The sequence below is a fragment of the Aethalodelphis obliquidens genome, unplaced genomic scaffold, assembly GCF_003676395.1.
Source record: "Aethalodelphis obliquidens isolate GAN/ISIS:26980383/991018 unplaced genomic scaffold, ASM367639v1 scaffold38, whole genome shotgun sequence".
NCBI lineage: Eukaryota > Metazoa > Chordata > Mammalia > Artiodactyla > Delphinidae > Aethalodelphis > Aethalodelphis obliquidens.
The window spans coordinates 15212416-15230273 of NW_020837982.1; the positions used below are offsets into that span (position 1 = coordinate 15212416).

Consider the following 17858-nt stretch of genomic DNA (forward strand, 5'->3'; position numbering starts at 1 on the left):
ATTCTTTTACATGTAGCTCTCCAGTTTTCCCAGCACCACTTATTGAAGAGACTGTCTTTTCTCCATTGTATATCCTTGCCTCCTTTGTCATAGATTAGTTGACCATAGGTGCGTGGGTTTATCTCTGGGCTTTCTATCTTGTTCCATGGATCTATGTTTCTGTTTTTGTGCCAGTACCATATTGTCTTGATTACTGTAGCTTTGTAGGATAGACTGAAGTCAGGGAGTCTGATTCCTCCAGCTCCGTTTTTTTCCCTCAAGACTGCTTTGGCTATTCGGGGTCTTTTGTGTCTCCATACAAATTTTAAGATTTTTTGCTCTAGTTCCATAAAAAATGCCATTGGTAATTTAGGACCATTTTTTTTAAACAGAATTTTTTTTTTCAGAATCCAGAAAAGATAACGGCCTTACAGTCAAGGAGTGAGAATGCCAGGACTGCAGAGAAAATAGGAAGAAACACACAATTCAAGGGCAGTCATCACTCCTCTGACATTGACAAATGCAGCTAAGTGATAGAGGAAGGAAAGGTTTGGTGGCCAGCTAGCACTGATTCTTATTAATAAAAGCAAATTTTGGTCACAGTTTTTAGTGGCCTATGGGAAATAGGTAAAGCAATTGATTTAATGATAAGCATTTTAAGAGACAGAAGAAAAATAATTGTGACAGCTCCAACCATAAAATGTTTCCAGACATTTCAGTTGGACTGAGCTTGACAGTACAGTTTATCCTGTGCATTTTTTAAAATAAATGAGAAAATTGAGGTTTAGTGGTACTGAATGATTCATGCAAGAGTTCATCATTTCTGGTCAAATCAAGACTGTTCACAAAATAATCCACAGGACATGGGTTTTCATCTTTAAGGCACAGAAAAAGCTGATGAAATGAAACATCTTTTTTTTTTTTTTCTTTTTTAAAGGAAGCTAGGGTTAAGAAAATGGATGGAGTGGGCAGGTCATGGATTCTTTTCAAGGCATATTTAACTTTGAAGTGTGAGATAAATCTAATGACTATATAATCACATTATTTATCATTACGGCTCTATCCCTGGCCTCAAACAGTGAGTGGAGAAAAAAAATTTAAGTAATGTAGGAAATGAGAAGGGCTGCTTAGGAAGGGTCAGGCAAAGGCAGACTCAGCACAGTTCTAGACACATAGCAGACATCACAGTGGCCAGAGTAGAAATAAAGGAGGGGACAGTAAAAAGGATGACGATCAGGCTAGAGAAACTGGAGCCAGAGTCAATTAAATAATGAAAATGTCGTAGGAATAAATGGGCCTGAACAAGCAGGGAACAGACTGGCGAGAGAGCTAGAGACACACATCGAAAGACTGATGAGGGAAACAGACTCTGGGCATTGTTATCACACGGGAGATTTGCAGCTTAACTTAGGACACAGGATGATGCTGGTCAAAAGAGATCTGCTTCCAATTTTTCCGTGTATTCATTATATATGGCTCAGGCTAGCGGAGTTTATCATTCAGCTCATACGGAACTTTTTACTCAAATAGCAGAGGCCAAAGAGTCTGAAAAAGAGCTCATTATTTACAGCTAGATGGAGGAAGAGCTAAACGTGTTCAACACAATCATTTCACAGTTGGGAGCCAATGCCGTTCGGTGCTTTTGCATCTTAGTGGGTAAGAAGGGATCAGAAAGCTACATCCCCAAGAAAGTTCTCAATTCCAGACGCTCAGGCGCTAGTGGGAAGGGGATTTTTCTCTAAAGAGGACTTTTCCGAAAATGAAAAGGCACACTCTAAGAAAAGGTAAAGTAGATCAAAGAAGGGAGAATCAAGGCCAAGTTGGGAAATGAAAACAAGGTATCGTTCTGGGGCCAGATGGTTACAAAAAGGGAAAAGTGACAACTAAGAGTCTCATTGAAAAGAAAGGCAGGAACCCAAAAAATAAAGATGCAAGATGACGTCTGGCATAAAGATTTTGATACAAGAAAGTATTGCAGGGTAAAAGGTCACCTAGAAGAAAGATGATATGGAAGTAAGAAGGGTGGGAAAAAAGGGGTGAAAAGATATTTGTAAGTTATTCAGTTGAGGGGAAATGTGGAGTTCTCTGGAAATGCTGAAGAGCTGTAATAGCCTAAACTTTTTTTTTTTTTAATTTAGAAAGAAAAAGAAGAAAAAAACTGTTCAGGCCTAAATACAGTATAAAAGTGCTTTGACTCATTCTATATAAAGGTAAGTTATTATTATTCTAGAATATTTACTTGGACTTTTCATGACAAAGTACAACTGATCTGGGGTTTAAGGGGTAAGATCAAGTGGTCTGAAACAAGAACTATGTTTTGCTCTGAAGGTATCAGTTGATAGTAACTCATCAGGAACTCTGTTCCTTCTGAAAAACTGCAGTGAAATGACTGCAAAATTTTCTTGCTTCCTACTGTTCCCTAGTTGACCAGCTGTTGCAGGCTTGAAATAAAGAAACCTGAGCTTAGATAAGGCTTTGTGGGAAAACAGGTGGGAGGAAAATGCCATTGCCCAGACCAGAGGCAGACAACCTTTCAGGAGTGGAATGCCAAGTTGCTGACCCTGGTTCTTCAGGTCAGGGATGAAGGGCAGGGCCCTGGGAACCTGGGAGGTTCCAAGAACACCTCCAGCTCCAGTCAAAAATGTGCCCACAACTTTCACCTCTGTTTCATTCATCTTCCTTTGGGCCCTGTTTTCCTAATGTAAGTATTCTCTGGGAAAATGAAACTCATCTGACCTGCATCTGTCTGGGTGTCTACATCAGATAAACAGACTACTTTCCATAGAGCTAAAGCTCAGAGCAGTTGCCCCAGGTGGACCACAAGGTTTTCCCCACGAATCTGAAGCGTGAAGTGGACACATCAAGTATGGTGCTTCTGATGAGAGGGCAGAACTTAGACCAGTAGGGTTAAGCCCGTAAGGACACAAGGGAGCAGTGGACACAGGCAGGATGGGGGGGAGAAGATACTTGAGAAGTGAAGGAAGCGGGGGTCTAGGAGGTAGGAGGGGAAAAGGCACATCACTTCTCTTTGTGATGAAAACAAGCCCCCAAGGATGGTAAACACTTTATGATTACTATAAAGTGACTTTGGGGACGTGGACCATAGTTGGACAACGTCTAGACCAGACAGTAACCCGAATGCCCCTGAGGAGTTATCAGTTAGCGCCAGCCTAGGAATCTGGCCTCATCATGTACCAGCCAGGAGGAGCTAACGAAGGATGCCATTTCTCATCACATGTGATCCTTCGAATATACCTAAAATATCAGACCCAGGAACTGGGGGATGAAAAGGACTCACAACAGAATGTATGATCCCTCTGTATTGTTACTTTTTATTTTGACAGTAAAATTAGAGGAGAATTAAGATGTTGAGCCTATAGCTATTAAAAGAACACAACCAACTGTTGGAAATTTAACTAGATAATTAGGGTTATAGCCTGAAACATACTAACTAAATATTCTAAATGTCCCACGATGGATTCATATATTAGAAGCAATTTCTATTTTCAGTTTTGTTTCCTCCTGACGTAACGAAAATCCATTATTTTGTTACTCTGTATTTGAGGTTGCACTGCCTTGTAATTTTCCAAAATTCATTTCTTTAAGCTTTAAACGAAAGACCTGCCATTCCACAATTTCATGATGTGACAAACAGGTCTGTACTTTCCCTGTCCATGGTTTTCACCATATAATTGAGGCTCTGAATGCAAATCTGTCTTCACGTCGACGAAGATATTTCAAAGACCATAAATTCTACAGTAGCGCTGATGTTTCTTGATGTTTGGGTTTTTAAAGTCCCCTTCTTCCTCAGTGATTACAGGATGCAATAGGAGAACAGGTGGGTGTTTTATTTCTACACTAAGACTTTCACTGGACAGTGAGCCATATTTTCTTAATTTGGGGAACCATACGATTGTCTCTTCCTTGATTCTATGGTGGGCCCATACAAAGACCTGGGGTTTCTAGAAAATGTGGCAGTAAGAATTCATCTTCCTTTGTAAACCAATAGCACATCTATTGTGCTATTCAGGGCCAATTGTAAACCATAGCACATCTATCTGGATTTAGCTGGTTTACAGAAGTCGAGCCATTTACTTCTATTTCTCGACACTTGGTTGTGTCAGGTGACAAGAAATACTGTCATGGCACTCTCATGGAGGCAAACTGAAGCTGCAAGACTTGAACTTGAAAAAGACTTCAGAAATGTTTTATCAGAATGACATTTTTCCACCCGAAGCTGACTGATTCCACTTCCCAGAAATGCAGTGATCCATTTGTTACAAGCTGCTCCTGTATCTCAGTTGTAAAAAGCCCAGCTCAGCGATGCTTCTCTTTAGTACTTCTCTTGACAAAGCACACCCTTAAACACTGATCTAGTTACTATAGTGGAGTCACTTACAGAGTTAGAGAAGGAAAGGTTTTCAAGAGAAAACCTAGAGCGGTGAGTGAAAGAATTACTAGCCAAACCTTAATTAAAGTCTGGTTTGGACACAGACTAGCTGTAACTGGTGTACTTCTTCGTCAACTGGAAACCTCAGCACCACTGAGGTGCTGATGTCTATGTGTGATAACAAAGAATTATCACACATTTTGGGTGTGATAATACTTTGTTATGAAGGCTCTCATGTACATTATTAGATGGCATCTATAATCCACCATGCTTGGGACCCCCAAATATCTCCAGACATCACTTGGAATGAAAAACTGCTTTTCGTTGAGAGCCACTGTCTTAAGTGTTAGTTTTTGATCTGTACGGTGGAATGTAAGTGGAGAGTAGGTGTTGGTTTAAGGGGAGAAGATGTACTTAGGGTAATCTGCTACATTAATATAAGCTATTATCGCTTTATAGACACATTTATTCACATATTAAATGTTGGTTATCTTCATGGGTAACAGATTTGGCAGGTCTCAGCTGACAGAACAGGATGCAGGTGTTTAGAAGAAACGTATCCTCTTTACAACTGTAAAATCAAGAGTTAATTTAGAGACACATCAATGTTTTAAACCCCTGCATAACCAGCTAAAGAAAGGACTCAAGTGCCAAATGGGGATTTAATCCGCATTACCATTCAGGTTTATTCTAACTTTGAGGATTTTTGAAAACAAGAAAATTAGAGTGGGATTAATACTTCTGGAATAATAAATATCTGTTCTCTAGAAGCTTATTAATCTGTAGTTAATAGGACAAAATTAATTTCCCTTAAAATTTCTTAGTTACTGGAAGAATTGATACACTATAGGTGTGGCCTCAGAAGCAGACGATTCAGAATGAAGCTGTAGACCTCTGGTTGTTCTCTAAGAGGGGTGAGCTTGGAGGAAGGATGATTACAATGTTCAAATCAAGAGCACAGCCTATGATCTGATGTAGCCAAATGGACGAACGAAATCCGAGGCCAAGTCCGTGTACAACAAGAGGAAGTACCACATAAAGGCAGAAATGGAAAATTCCTGTTCTGAGGTAGCACTGACCCAAGATCTTTATACACTTGGCTGGGATCTAAAACCTCTACCACTCTTATGAAATCTTAGAAGTTAGAAGGCTTTCCTGGAATGCTCTGTAGTCATTCATTTTAAAAATCATATGACCAAACAAAAAATCTACATGCAAGAAGAGGTTCTTTGCACTCAATTCTGTTCTTTTATTATTTCTTAATACACAAAAAGATGAAGGTTGCTGAATACAGTTGTTAGATGCACTTGTGTCCCTGTGCAAAAGCCACCTTCGCAGAAGGTCCGGCACATGCTTATTAGGGAGTCAGAAGCACAAACGTGAGTTAAGAGAAAAGACGAAAAGAGTTTAAAATGCGTTTCTTGTTGCTGGTAGTGATGATTCAAGTAGAACCAAAAAACAGGCTGTAGCATCAGGAAACTGAGGGCCTAGAAGGGAAGGCTGTCGGCTGGGAAAGGGGACCTGGATTGGGGGTTTACTTAACCCCTGTAAAAGAGAATTAATAAATCCAGAGATTTAGAGCAATGATAGAATAGCTAGAAACTTAAACTTTTTTCCTTCATTTTAATCCCGTGTTAGACGTCTCAAGAAATATTTACTTCACCCGATGCAGCATCTATGTCAAATGCACAATGAAACTGCATATTTTAAAACAACTTTAGTTTCTTTTGATTGACAACACTGGAGAAGAATATTCTTTTAGAATACTGGAGTGTCTGGTCCTTTACATTATGGAAAATTTCCATGAGATTGGAGACATTTTCCTCGGGTTTAAACCTGTAATAAAAATGTTGCTGACAGACTAATTATGAATGTTTTATATAGTTTGTGCATATGTGCTCTTCTCTAAACCAATTTAATTCCCATTAATGCTAATCTCGTTAATGCCCACTCAGAGAGGAGAGGAATACTCTTAATAAACTATTGATTTATTTGAGCTATCTAAATGGGGAACAGGCAGAAACAGATGGGAGAAGAGGAAAAATCACCACTTTACCCATATCTGCACTTCTTGTTTTCCAAATATTAACGAATATGAGGTTATAACTGGTACAAAGAGGAAATGGGGAAAAATAAAGTGACAAAGTGACAGCCCTCCCTCCACGCATGAAAAATTGGGGCCTTGTAAATGAGATGTTGATTGACCTTTTTTTAGTACTAGCTGCAAGTTTAGAAATAAGATACTACAAAGAGAGGCAGATTTTCTTTGTTAAAAAAGAGGTTTGTAAAATGAGATTCATATTTGTAAGCTCTTACTGAAGTGGGTTTTTCTTTAAGAAAAAAAGGAAAATACAGTCAAAACAAGAATAGGTAAATTCTTCTCCTACCACACCTTGTACTCCTAGTGTGACTGGCCATCTTGTTCTCCATACAAGGATCCAATAATTTCTCTCAACTTCAATTGAGTCGAGATATCCATGTCTTAGGGTGCTTTAACAACCCAAGATTGGCTCTTAAAAGATGTTGTGTCCAAGACAGAGTGGTTTCCTTGAGTACAACTGTGTAAGGTGTCTGAGTGCCATAGAGGCTAGCCTAGAACTTAGAAAGCAACAGGAAACCCTCTCTGTTGGTCCCCAAACTAGCTAAGCATTTCTAAAGGCTGTCTGTGCCTTTCCCATTCTCACTGGAAAAAGTGGCACAAAATAGGGAACAAGTGGAAGGTAAGGTTTTGTCCATAGTCCGCCATCTGGCCTTAGGACACATCACTTAAGCTCCCTGAGACTCAGTTTCCTTATCTGTAAAACGGGGGTAATAATCTCCATGTATTATGTTATTATATCACATCTGAGTATAAGGATCAAGAAAGATACTGTATTTGAAAGCACTGTGGTAACTGGGAAGTGATGTGCAAACATACAGAATCACTAACTGGGAAAGGGGTTAAGAAAAAGTGGCACAGGAGAAAAACTAAAGGGAGAAAAACATAAGGGTAGACATCAATCTTATCCGGGCTTTGTTAAAAAAGGAGAGAGAGCACGAGCTATATACCCTCAGGAGTTTCTTAAAAGTTTTCACGGCAGCTGATGCTCATACTTCATAACTGTGCCTATAAAACATGAAGTGAAAATGGAGAGAATTTAGTTAGATGCGTGCACGTTTCCTTTTTTGTTTCTCCAGATGTTTGCGCGCACAGTTGTACATGACGGTGAGGGCGGAGGCGAGAACAATCTCGAGAACAATCTCTTTAACAACATTCATGGGAAAAAAATACTGAAATATCAGCAGCACAAATATTAAACTGCCTCTTCTCTACCGATTGGTAAAAAAATATATTATCTTCTGATATTTTTTTTTTCTTTTTAAGTTATAAGGTTATCCGTCCCAGCCGAAGTCGTGGCCCGTCATCTGGTAGAACTTGCGGTTGAAGGGCCGGTAGAAGTCGCGCAGCCGCCGCAGGACCTGGCCGTCGATCTCGGGGTGGGGTCTGCCCTTGGTCTTGCCCAGGCAGTGAGGGCGGCCGCTGCCCTCGGCCTTCTTGAGGCAGGGGAAGCCCTTGGTCTGGTTGAAGTAGAAGTGCTTGTCGGAGATGATGCGCTTGAGGCCCAGGAAGTCCTGCACGCGGCCCAGCTCGCCGGCCGGGTCGCGCACCAGCCGCTCGCCGCTCACGAAGAGCAGCTGGCGGGCGGGGAAGTGGCGCAGCCAGCGCTCCAGGTGCTCGGCGTACAGGCCGATCTGGATGGCGCTCCACGCCCGGTCCACGAGGCCCGCCGTCCGGTTCCTGAAGGCCAGGCTCTCGAAGCTGGGGATGTCGGGCCGCTTGGACAGCGTCTGCGTGTAGTCCGAGACGGCCCTGGTCACCGGGTCCCGCACCACCACCAGGAGCTTGGTGTCCTTGGACATGGCCGAGATGCGCGCGGGCGCCTCGCGCGTCACGAAGTAGCTGGGCGTCTTCTCCATGGTGATCTGCCCCTCCAGGGTCCTCGGCATCAGGTCCCTGAGCGGAGCAGAAAGGCACGTTAGGGCCTGAAAACTGAGCGCCTTCCCCTGATTGCCACCGCGAGCTCCTTCCCAGCAGAGGGAGGGTCTTACAGACCCGGAGCCTGAGTTGAGGTACTAACTGCTCCGCTTACTAGATGTGTGACCGTGATCGCGGAGAAGTCGCACAGACGCAAGGCTGTGCACCCCTGGCTCCTCGCGGATGTACTTAATGGGAAATAATAACACTACTGATCTCCTACGGTTGTTGTGATGATTAAACGTATTCATATACCTCAACAGCTTAGAAAAGTGCCGGGCATAGAACACGCGCTGTGTAATTTTTATTTTTTATAATTATCAACCCACAAGGCTGTAAGAAAATAACCTTGATCTAATTCTTTAGGTGAATTAGGATAGTGTAATAAACACAATTGTATGACTATGGGATGGTGTTAAAATACCCTGAGCCCTTTCTGTAGTTTTCTAACAAAGCAGTTACAGTCAACATAATACCATTGCATAGTACACAAAATACTTCTCTTTATAATTCCTGAATTTTCCTGTAACAAGACATGAAATAATCCATCTTTTATCTAATAATTTCAAATGCCATCCTTCCAGTAGTCTGAGTATCTTGGTTCCTCTTTCCATTGGCCCAGTTATCACATTATGGTATATTTTCATGTCTATCAAAGTAAATTCTGACTCTGTTGTTCAAAACGTTCTTAATGATTCTTGTCTGTTTATTCTTCCAGATGAATGTTAGAATCACTTTGTCCTGTGGAAAAAAGAAATCCTGTTGGAGTCTTGATGGAGCGGAGATTGCTACCTAGTTCAAGCATGCGTTCCTGCTGAGAAGTGATGGGTCTCGAAGCCAGTCCAAAACTGTGAGTAGGAGAGGTAAAACCTATTTATCCTTCCAAAAGTGTACTGCCATTAAAGCCACTATTTATTATATATATGAAATACATATATATATTTTTTCTAATTTTAAGGCACCGTCTTGCTAATTCCAAGTTTTATAAGAAATAGACATTGTCCAAGTCAATATTAGATAAGTGTATTTGGGAGATTTACTGCAATGACAAAATGTATTTTGTCCTTTGATCCACTGATCCAAACTGGTAAGTACCCTAATATTAGATTCACTTTTATTCCTGGAGTAAACCCTATTTGATCATGGTATATTATTCTTTCAATATAGTCCTAGACTTGATTCATCATTATTTTGCTTTGGATTTGTCATCCATATGCATTAATGAGATGTTCCTGTAGTTTTTCTTTTGATCAATAGCTTAATCAATTCTGAGAACATGAATTATTCCACAAATAACATGAGAAATGTTTCATATTCTTCTATATCCTAAAGAAGTTTCAACAGCAAAATAATTTTCTGTTCCTTCAAAATTTGATGGGTCATCTACAAAGCCACCTGATACTGGTGGTACTTTTGGGGTAGAGGGTAAGAAAGGGATTAGAATCTTCAAGTATCTTTTCAGTTTCTTCTGTGGTTATTGTTTTTTGTAATACTCTGCCTCATCTTGTGTCAATTTTGGCAATTAATATTTTTCTAAATGAATTATTTTGAAGTTTATCTATCTCAGACATAATATCAACTGGTTCATAAACAGTCTGGTGCCCATCTGCATTACGCCCGGCACAGATTCCTCAACAGTTGTGGCCATAAGCCACTGGTGCTGTGTTAGTTTAATGACGCACGTTTTCTCACACTTTTGCCTTCTTTGATATTTCAGTCAAGTTATCTTTACTTTTTTTTGGAGGGGGAAATGATAATTAGATATCTCATTTCTGTTGCTTTTTTCTTTGTTGTTTTAAAAATCTGCAATTCCTTTTTCAAAAGAACTTTTAATGTGTGCCCATTCCCCATTTCTTAAAAATGCCTGAAGGTCTGGGTAGGATAAAGCAAAGACCAGGGAGGTCACTGTTGACACAAGGGAGACACAGACTGTCTTTACTGCCGACGCAATGCTGGAGCCACTGCGTGACATGAATTCACAGATTTCACCACTGTATATACATATACATACGCGCTATATATATATATTCCCTTCATGGAATTGAGAAATAGGCTAGACCAACCTACTTTGGAAGTTTAGTTACACTTTTATAAGATGAGCCAGGAGATCTATCCAGAAACTGTTGGACTATCTCAGTGAAGAAAATTGGCTCAAAGGTGTGAAAAAGTTTTGGACTGTAGAAGCAAACATCAGGCATCACTGAAACTACAAGAAGGAGTATCTGGTGATTTTTTTTAAAGTCAGCATTCTTGCCTCCTTCCCTATCATCTCTGACTTTTAACCACTCGACCTCATATTTCGGCCAGTAAAATAGAGATAACATACTTCACGTGGGAGCTACTGGTTGGTAATCTCAGCCTTCCTGCCCTCTGGCCCTGGGGAAAAGCACAGACTCCCCAGTAGCCTTTCAGCAGAGATGAAAGCTGCAGAATGTGCCATTCCAGAGGAACTATTACCAATATTTCTGAAAAAAGAAACCATATTTTAAATTATCTCAGTAGGGTAGGAAAAAGAGCTATCCAAAATAGGAGGAGTTTGAAGAGGAAGCAGCTAAAATAGGATTTCAGAGGAAAAACACATTAATTACTGTCATCTACAGGATGAGGAAAGCTGACGGGTTTAGCATCCCCATTGGGATGGGGAGTCGGGTTAACTATGAACTCTCTGCAGTCTACTTTCCTCAAAAACAAAGACGTGCAAGTGTAAGTAAATCCTCAATGAGGCTTACATTGTAGAGCACAGTTGTTTGGTAAAAGGATTCACAACAGAATTCTTTAAAGAGCAGTCTCCCTTTTAAATTCTACATTCATTTTCTTACTGCAATTTGAATTTTAACGTTCAGAAAGGAGATCCTCTATCACATAAAACAAAATGCACATGTACTTTGGAATATCGTATTTCGAGGTGTTTAGGCAAACTTAGAAATCTTCCTTCCTTACCAGAGTGAGGCATGTACTGTGACTCTGCTCTGTGCAAGGGCTCGGCCTGGGATGGGCGATGAAAGAGCCATCCCAGTACGATGAGAGCTTTGCAGAAACACCAGGCACGCGCGAGGGGAGCAGAAAGGTGTACGCAATGAGAAGACATTTGAGGTTTGTCTAAGGACAAGCTGGGGCGGAGGGTGAGAAATTCCACTGAACAATGGCAAGGGGAGGTCCTAGGACGCCTTAATTTCCAGGCAAACAGTATTGGCTATTCCATTCACTTCTCCATAGTGAAAAGAATTTGGAGACATTTATAGTAAGTATAGGAGAGGAGAAATGGGTAGAAACTAGAATAATAAAGAAAAATTAGAGACGCTTACTTGTTTTCTCCTGAAGATGACAAGGAGAAGAAGGAGTTTTACAAGCAAATGAAGGATTATTACCAGATGTGTCCCACACATTTGTTCTTTGTCCCCAAAGAACAAAAGGAATTCTCCATAGCCAAAAAGTAGAAGCAACACAAATATTCATAGAGGGCTGGATGGGCAGGCAAATGTGATCTCTCCATGCAGTGGAGTAGTATTCAGCCCTAAAAAAGGAACAGGATTCTGACACCTGCTGCAACGTGGATGAACCTTGAGAACTTTATGCTGAGTGAAGTAAGCCAGACACAGAAGGACACAGATTGTGTGATTCCACTTGTATGAGGTCTCTAGAGGAGTCGAATCCACAGAGACGGAAAGTAAGATAGTGATCGCCAGGGCCTGGGGGTGGGGGGACGAGGAGTTCGTATTTGATGGGGACAGAGTTTTAGTTTTTCCAGATGGAAAGAGTTCTGAAGAGTGACTGCTCAGCACCGTAAATGTACTTACCGCTGTTGACCTGGACACGTAAGAATGGTTGAGATGGTAAATATTATGTCTGTTTTACCCTGATTTATTAAAAAGAGAACTCACCCAGAGGGCAAAGACTTCCAATTGCATCGATAGACTTGAATTAGATAAATGAATCTTTTTGGCTTTGCAGGTAATTAAACACTAGCATGAGGTACCTGAAGAAGATGGTGGCCTTGCTTTCCTCTTGCAAGACCAAAGGGGAATATAATCATGATGAGATTTTATGGAGCTGAGATCAGAAATGTTTGTGGCCTGTGTCATTTCTCATTTCCTTTTTGTTTACAGTGCTTCTGATTTTTTAACTACCAGCAGGGTGACCATGTGCTACTCGTAACCTTTCCAATCTCACCAGAAAAATCAAGCCAAGAGCGTGGGAAATCTGGATTGTAACGAAGTGTCAGCACGACAGTTTCTACAAGGAACACACCCAAGCACTGCTCTTAAGAAAGTGACGCCCAGTGTGCAGAATTCCCAGCAGTCGGGAGAACCCCATTCCGTCCAGATAACTCGGGTCCAGGGGAGATCAGAGACCCCCGGGCGTGTTCCTGGGACGTCCACACACATGCTCGCTTGAGGCCTCCTGCTGAGGAGGTTCGGATGGTAAGGAGGCTGATGTGCGAGCCGTGAGCTGGCAAAGCCGAATTCTCTGGAAGGACAGAGGCTGGCTGGTTCTGGTGGGAGAGATGAGCTTGGCTTCTCAGGGGCAAAACCCACCTGTAGTGTTAGATGTCAGGACAGCTGTTGCCTTTGTGGAGGGGGGCGCTTAGTGACCAAAAGGGGCCACAGGGGGCTTCTGGAAAGTCAGGAATATCCCAGTGCAGGACCTGGGTGCTGGTTTCACAAGTGTATCCACCTTGTGAAAAGTCACTGAGTTGTATGCCAGGATCTGTGTCCTTTCTGAATGGTGCTATACTTCAATAAAAAGTTTACGACACTTACAGAGGGCGGAGGGGAAGATGGCGGAAGAGTAAGACGTGGAGATCACCTTCCCCTCCACAGATACACCAGAAATACATCTACATGTGGAGCAACTCCTACAGAACACCTACTGAATGCTGGCAGAAGACCTCAGACCTCCCAAAAGGCAAGAAACTCCCCACGTACCTGGGTAGGGCAAAAGAATCGGGACGGGACCTGCACCAGTGGGAGGGAGCTGTGAAGGAGGAAAGGTTTCCACACACTAGGAAGCCCCTTCGCGGGCAGAGACTTCGGGAGGCGGAGGGGCGAGCTTCAGAGCCACAGAGGCGAGCACAGCAACAGGGGTGCGAAGGGCAAAGCGGGGAGATTCCCGCACAGAGGATGGGTGCCGACCAGCACTCACCAGCCTGAGAGACTTGTCTGCTCCCCCGCCGGGGCGGGCGGGGCTGGGAGTTGAGGCTCGGGCTTCGGTCGGAGCGCAGGGAGAGGACTGGGGTTGGTGGCGTGAACACAGCCTGAAGGGGGTTAGTGCGCCACGGCTGGCCGGGAGGGAGTCCGGGAAAAGGTCTGGAGCTGCCGAAGAGGCAAGAGACTTATTCTTCCCTCTTTATTTCCTGGTGTGCGAGGAGAGGGGTTTAAGAGTGCTGCTTAAGGGAGCTCCAGAGACGGGTGCGAGCCGCGGCTAGAAACACGGACCCCAGAGTCGGGCGCGAGCCGCAGCTAAAAGCACGGACCCCAGAGACGGGCGGGAGACGCTAAGGCTGCTGCTGCCTCCACCAAGGGGCCTGTGTGCGAGCACAGGTCACCATCCACACCCCTCTTCCGTGGAGCCTGTGCAGCCCGCCACTGCCAGGTTCCCGGGATCCAGGGACAACTTCCCCGGGAGAACGCACAGCGGGCCTCAGGCTGGTGCAAAGTCACGCCGGCCTTTGCCTCCGCAGGCCCGCCCCGCACTCCGTGCGCCTCCCTCCCCGCCGGCCTGAGTGCGCCAAAGCCCACGAATCAGCGGCTCCTTTAACCCCGTCCTGTCTGAGCAAAAAACAGACACTCTCCAGCGACCTACACGCAGAGGCAGGGCCAAATCCAAAGCTGAGCCCCTGTGAGCTGTGAGAACAAAGAAGACAAAGGGAAATCTCTCCCAGCAGCCTCAGAAGCAGCGGATTAAAGTTCCACAATCAACTTGATATACCCTGCATCTGTGGAATACCTGAATAGACAACCAATCATCCCAAATTAAGGAAGTGGACTTTAGGAGCAAGATCTATGATTTTTTTCCCTTTTCCTCTTTTTGTGAATGTGTATGTGTATGCTTCTGTATGAGATCTTGTCTGTATAGTCTTGCTTCCACCATTTGTCCTAGGGTTCTATCCGTCCATGGTTTTTTTTTAAATTTTTTTCTTAATAATTAATTTTAGTAACATTATTATACTTTACCTTCGTTTCTTTCTTTCTTTCTTTCCTTCCTTCCTTCCCTCCTTTAGACAACGAATCATCCCAAATTGAGGAGGTGGTCTCTGACAGCAAGATTTATGATTTTTCCCCGTTTACGTCTTTTAGTGAGGGTGTACGTGTATGCTTCTGTGTAAGATTTTGTCTGTATAGCTTTGCTTCCAACATTTGTCCTAAGGTTCTATCCGTCCCTTTTTTTTTTTTCTAAATAAGAATTTTTTAATTCAATAACTTTATTATACTTTATTTTTACTGTATCTTCTTTCTTTTTTCCTTCTTTCCCTCCTTCCTTCCTCCCTCCCTCCCTCCTTTCCTTCTTGCCGCCTTTGCTTCTTTCTTTTTTTCTTTCTTCTTTCCTTCCTTCCTTCCCTCCTTTCCTTCTTTCTTTCCTAATACTTCTACTACTTCCCTCTACTTTTTCTCCCTTTTATTCTGAGCCGTGTGGATGAAAGGCTCTTGGTGCTCCAGCCCGGAGTCAGGGCTCTGTCTCTGAGGTAGGAGAACCAACTTCAGGACACTGGTCAACAAAAGACCTCCCAGGCTCCACATAATATCAAACGGCGAAAATCTCCCAGAGACCTCCATCTTAACACCAGCACCCAGCTTCACTCAACGACCAGCAAGCCACAGTGCTGGACAACCTATGCCAAACAACTAGCAAAACAGGAACACAACCCCACCCATTAGCAGAGAGGCTGCCTAAAATCATAATAAGGCCACAGACACCCCAAAACACACCACCAGACGTGAACCTGCCCACTAGAGAGACAAGATCCAGCCTCATCCACCACAACACAGGCACTAGTCCCCTCCACCAGGAAGCCTACACAACCCACTGAACCAACCTTAGCCATTGGAGACAGACATCAAAAACAGCGGGAACTACGAACCTGCAGTCTGCAAAAAGGAGACCCCAAACACAGTAAGATAAGCAAAATGAGAAGACAGAAAAACACACAGCAGATAAAGGAGCAAGATAAAAATGCACCAGACCTAACAAATGAAGAGGAAATAGGCAGTCTACCTGAAAAAGAATTCAGAATAATGATAGTAAGGATGATCCGAAATCTTGGAAATAGAATGGACAAAATGCAAGAAACAGTTAACAAGGACCTAGAAGAAATAAAGATGAAACAAGCAACGATGAACAACACAATAAATGAAATTAAAAGTACTCTAGATGGGATCAATAGCAGAATAACTGAGGCAGAAGAAAGGATAAGTGACCTGGAAGATAAAATAGTGGAAATAACTACTGCAGAGCAGAATAAAGAAAAAAGAATGAAAAGAACTGAGGACAGTCTCAGAGACCTCTGGGACAACATTAAACGCACCAACATTCGAATTATAGGGGTTCCAGAAGAAGAAGAGAAAAAGAAAGGGACTGAGAAAATATTTGAAGAGATTATAGTTGAAAACTTCCCTAATATGAGAAAGGAAATAGTTAATCAAGTCCAGTAAGCACAGAGAGTCCCATACAGGATAAATCCAAGGAGAAATACGCCAAGAAACATATTAATCAAACTGTCAAAAATTAAATGCAAAGAAAGCATATTAAAAGCAGCAAGGGAAAAACAACAAATAACACACAAGGGAATCCCCATAAGGTTAACAGCTGATCTTTCAGCAGAAACCCTACAAGCCAGAAGGGAGTGGCAGGACATACTGAAAGTGAAGAAGGAGAAAAACCTGCAGCCAAGACTACTCCACCCAGCAAGGATCTCATTCAGATTTGATGGAGAAATTAAAACCTTTACAGACAAGCAAAAGCTGAGAGAGTTCAGCACCACCAAACCAGCTTTACAACAAATGCTAAAGGATCTTCTCTAGGCAAGAAACACAAGAGAAGGAAAAGACCTATAATAACGAACCCGAAACAATTTAGAAAATGGGAATAGGAACATACATATCGATAATTACCTCAAATGTAAATGGACTAAATGCTCCCACCAAAAGACACAGATTAGCTGAATGGATACAAAAACAAGACCCTTACATATGCTGTCTACAAGAGACCCACTTCAGACCTAGAGACACATACAGACTGAAAGTAAGGGGATGGAAAAAGATATTCCATGCAAACGGAAACCATAAGAAAGCTGGAGTAGCAATTCTCATATCAGACAAAATAGACATTAAAATAAGGACTATGAAAAGAGACAAGGACACTACATAATGATCAAGGGATCGATCCAAGAAGAAGATATAACAATTGTAAATATTTATGCACCCAACATAGGAGCACCTCAATACATAAGGCAAATACTAACAGCCATAAAAGGGGAAATCGACAGTAACACATTCATAGTAGGGGACTTAAACACCCCACTTTCACCCATGGACAGATCATCCAAAATGAAAATAAATAAGGAAACACAAGCTTTAAATTAGATACACTAAACAAGATGGACTTAATTGATATTTATAGGACACTCCATCCAAAAACAACAGAATACACATTTTTCTCAAGTGCTCATGGAACATTCTCCAGGATAGATCATATCTTGGGTCACAAATCAAGCCTTGGTAAATTTAAGAAAATTGAAATTGTATCAAGTATCTTTTCTGACCACAACGCCATGAGACTAGATATCAATTACGGGAAAAGATCTGTAAAAAATATAAACACATGGAGGCTAAACAATACACTACTTAATAATGAAGTGATCACTGAAGAAATCAAAGAGGAAATCAAAAAATACCTAGAAACAAATGACAGTGGAGACACAATGACCCAAAACCTATGGGATGCAGCAAAAGCAGTTCTAAGGGGGAAGTTTATAGCAATACAAGCCCACCCTAAGAAGCAGGAAACATCTCGAATAAACAACCTAACCTTGCACCTCAAGCAATTAGAGAAAGAAGAACAAAAAAACCCCAAAGCTAGCAGAAGGAAAGAAGTCATAAAAATCAGATCAGAAATAAATGAAAAAGAAATGAAGGAAACAATAGCAAAGATCAATAAAACTAAAAGCTGGTTCTTTGAGAAGATAAACAAAATAGATAAACCACTAGCCAGACTCATCAAGAAAAAAAGGAAGAAGACTCAAATCAATAGAATTAGAAATGAAAAAGGAGAGGTAACAACTGACACTGCAGAAATAAAAAAGATCATGAGAGATTACTACAAGCAACTCTATGCCAATAAAATGGACAATCTGGATGAAATGGACAAATTCTTAGAAATGCACAACCTGCCAGGACTGAATCAGGAAGAAATAGAAAATATGAACAGACCAATCACAAGCAAAGAAATTGAAACTGTGATTAAAAATCTTCCAACAAA

The 17858-nt window shown here is 42.0% G+C and overlaps 1 protein-coding gene across 1 annotated transcript in view; it reads right to left on the reverse strand.

Annotated features, from left to right (window-relative positions):
• Positions 1 to 7716: 7716 nt before the first annotated feature.
• HS3ST3A1 (heparan sulfate-glucosamine 3-sulfotransferase 3A1) overlaps positions 7717 to 17858 on the reverse strand; it is an 85262-nt gene continuing 75120 nt past the window's right edge. The window contains exon 2 of the mRNA XM_027131092.1: positions 7717 to 8363. Within this exon, the coding sequence (XP_026986893.1) occupies positions 7742 to 8363 (622 nt within the window). The 3' untranslated portion in view covers positions 7717 to 7741. The remainder of the gene's footprint in view (positions 8364 to 17858) is intronic.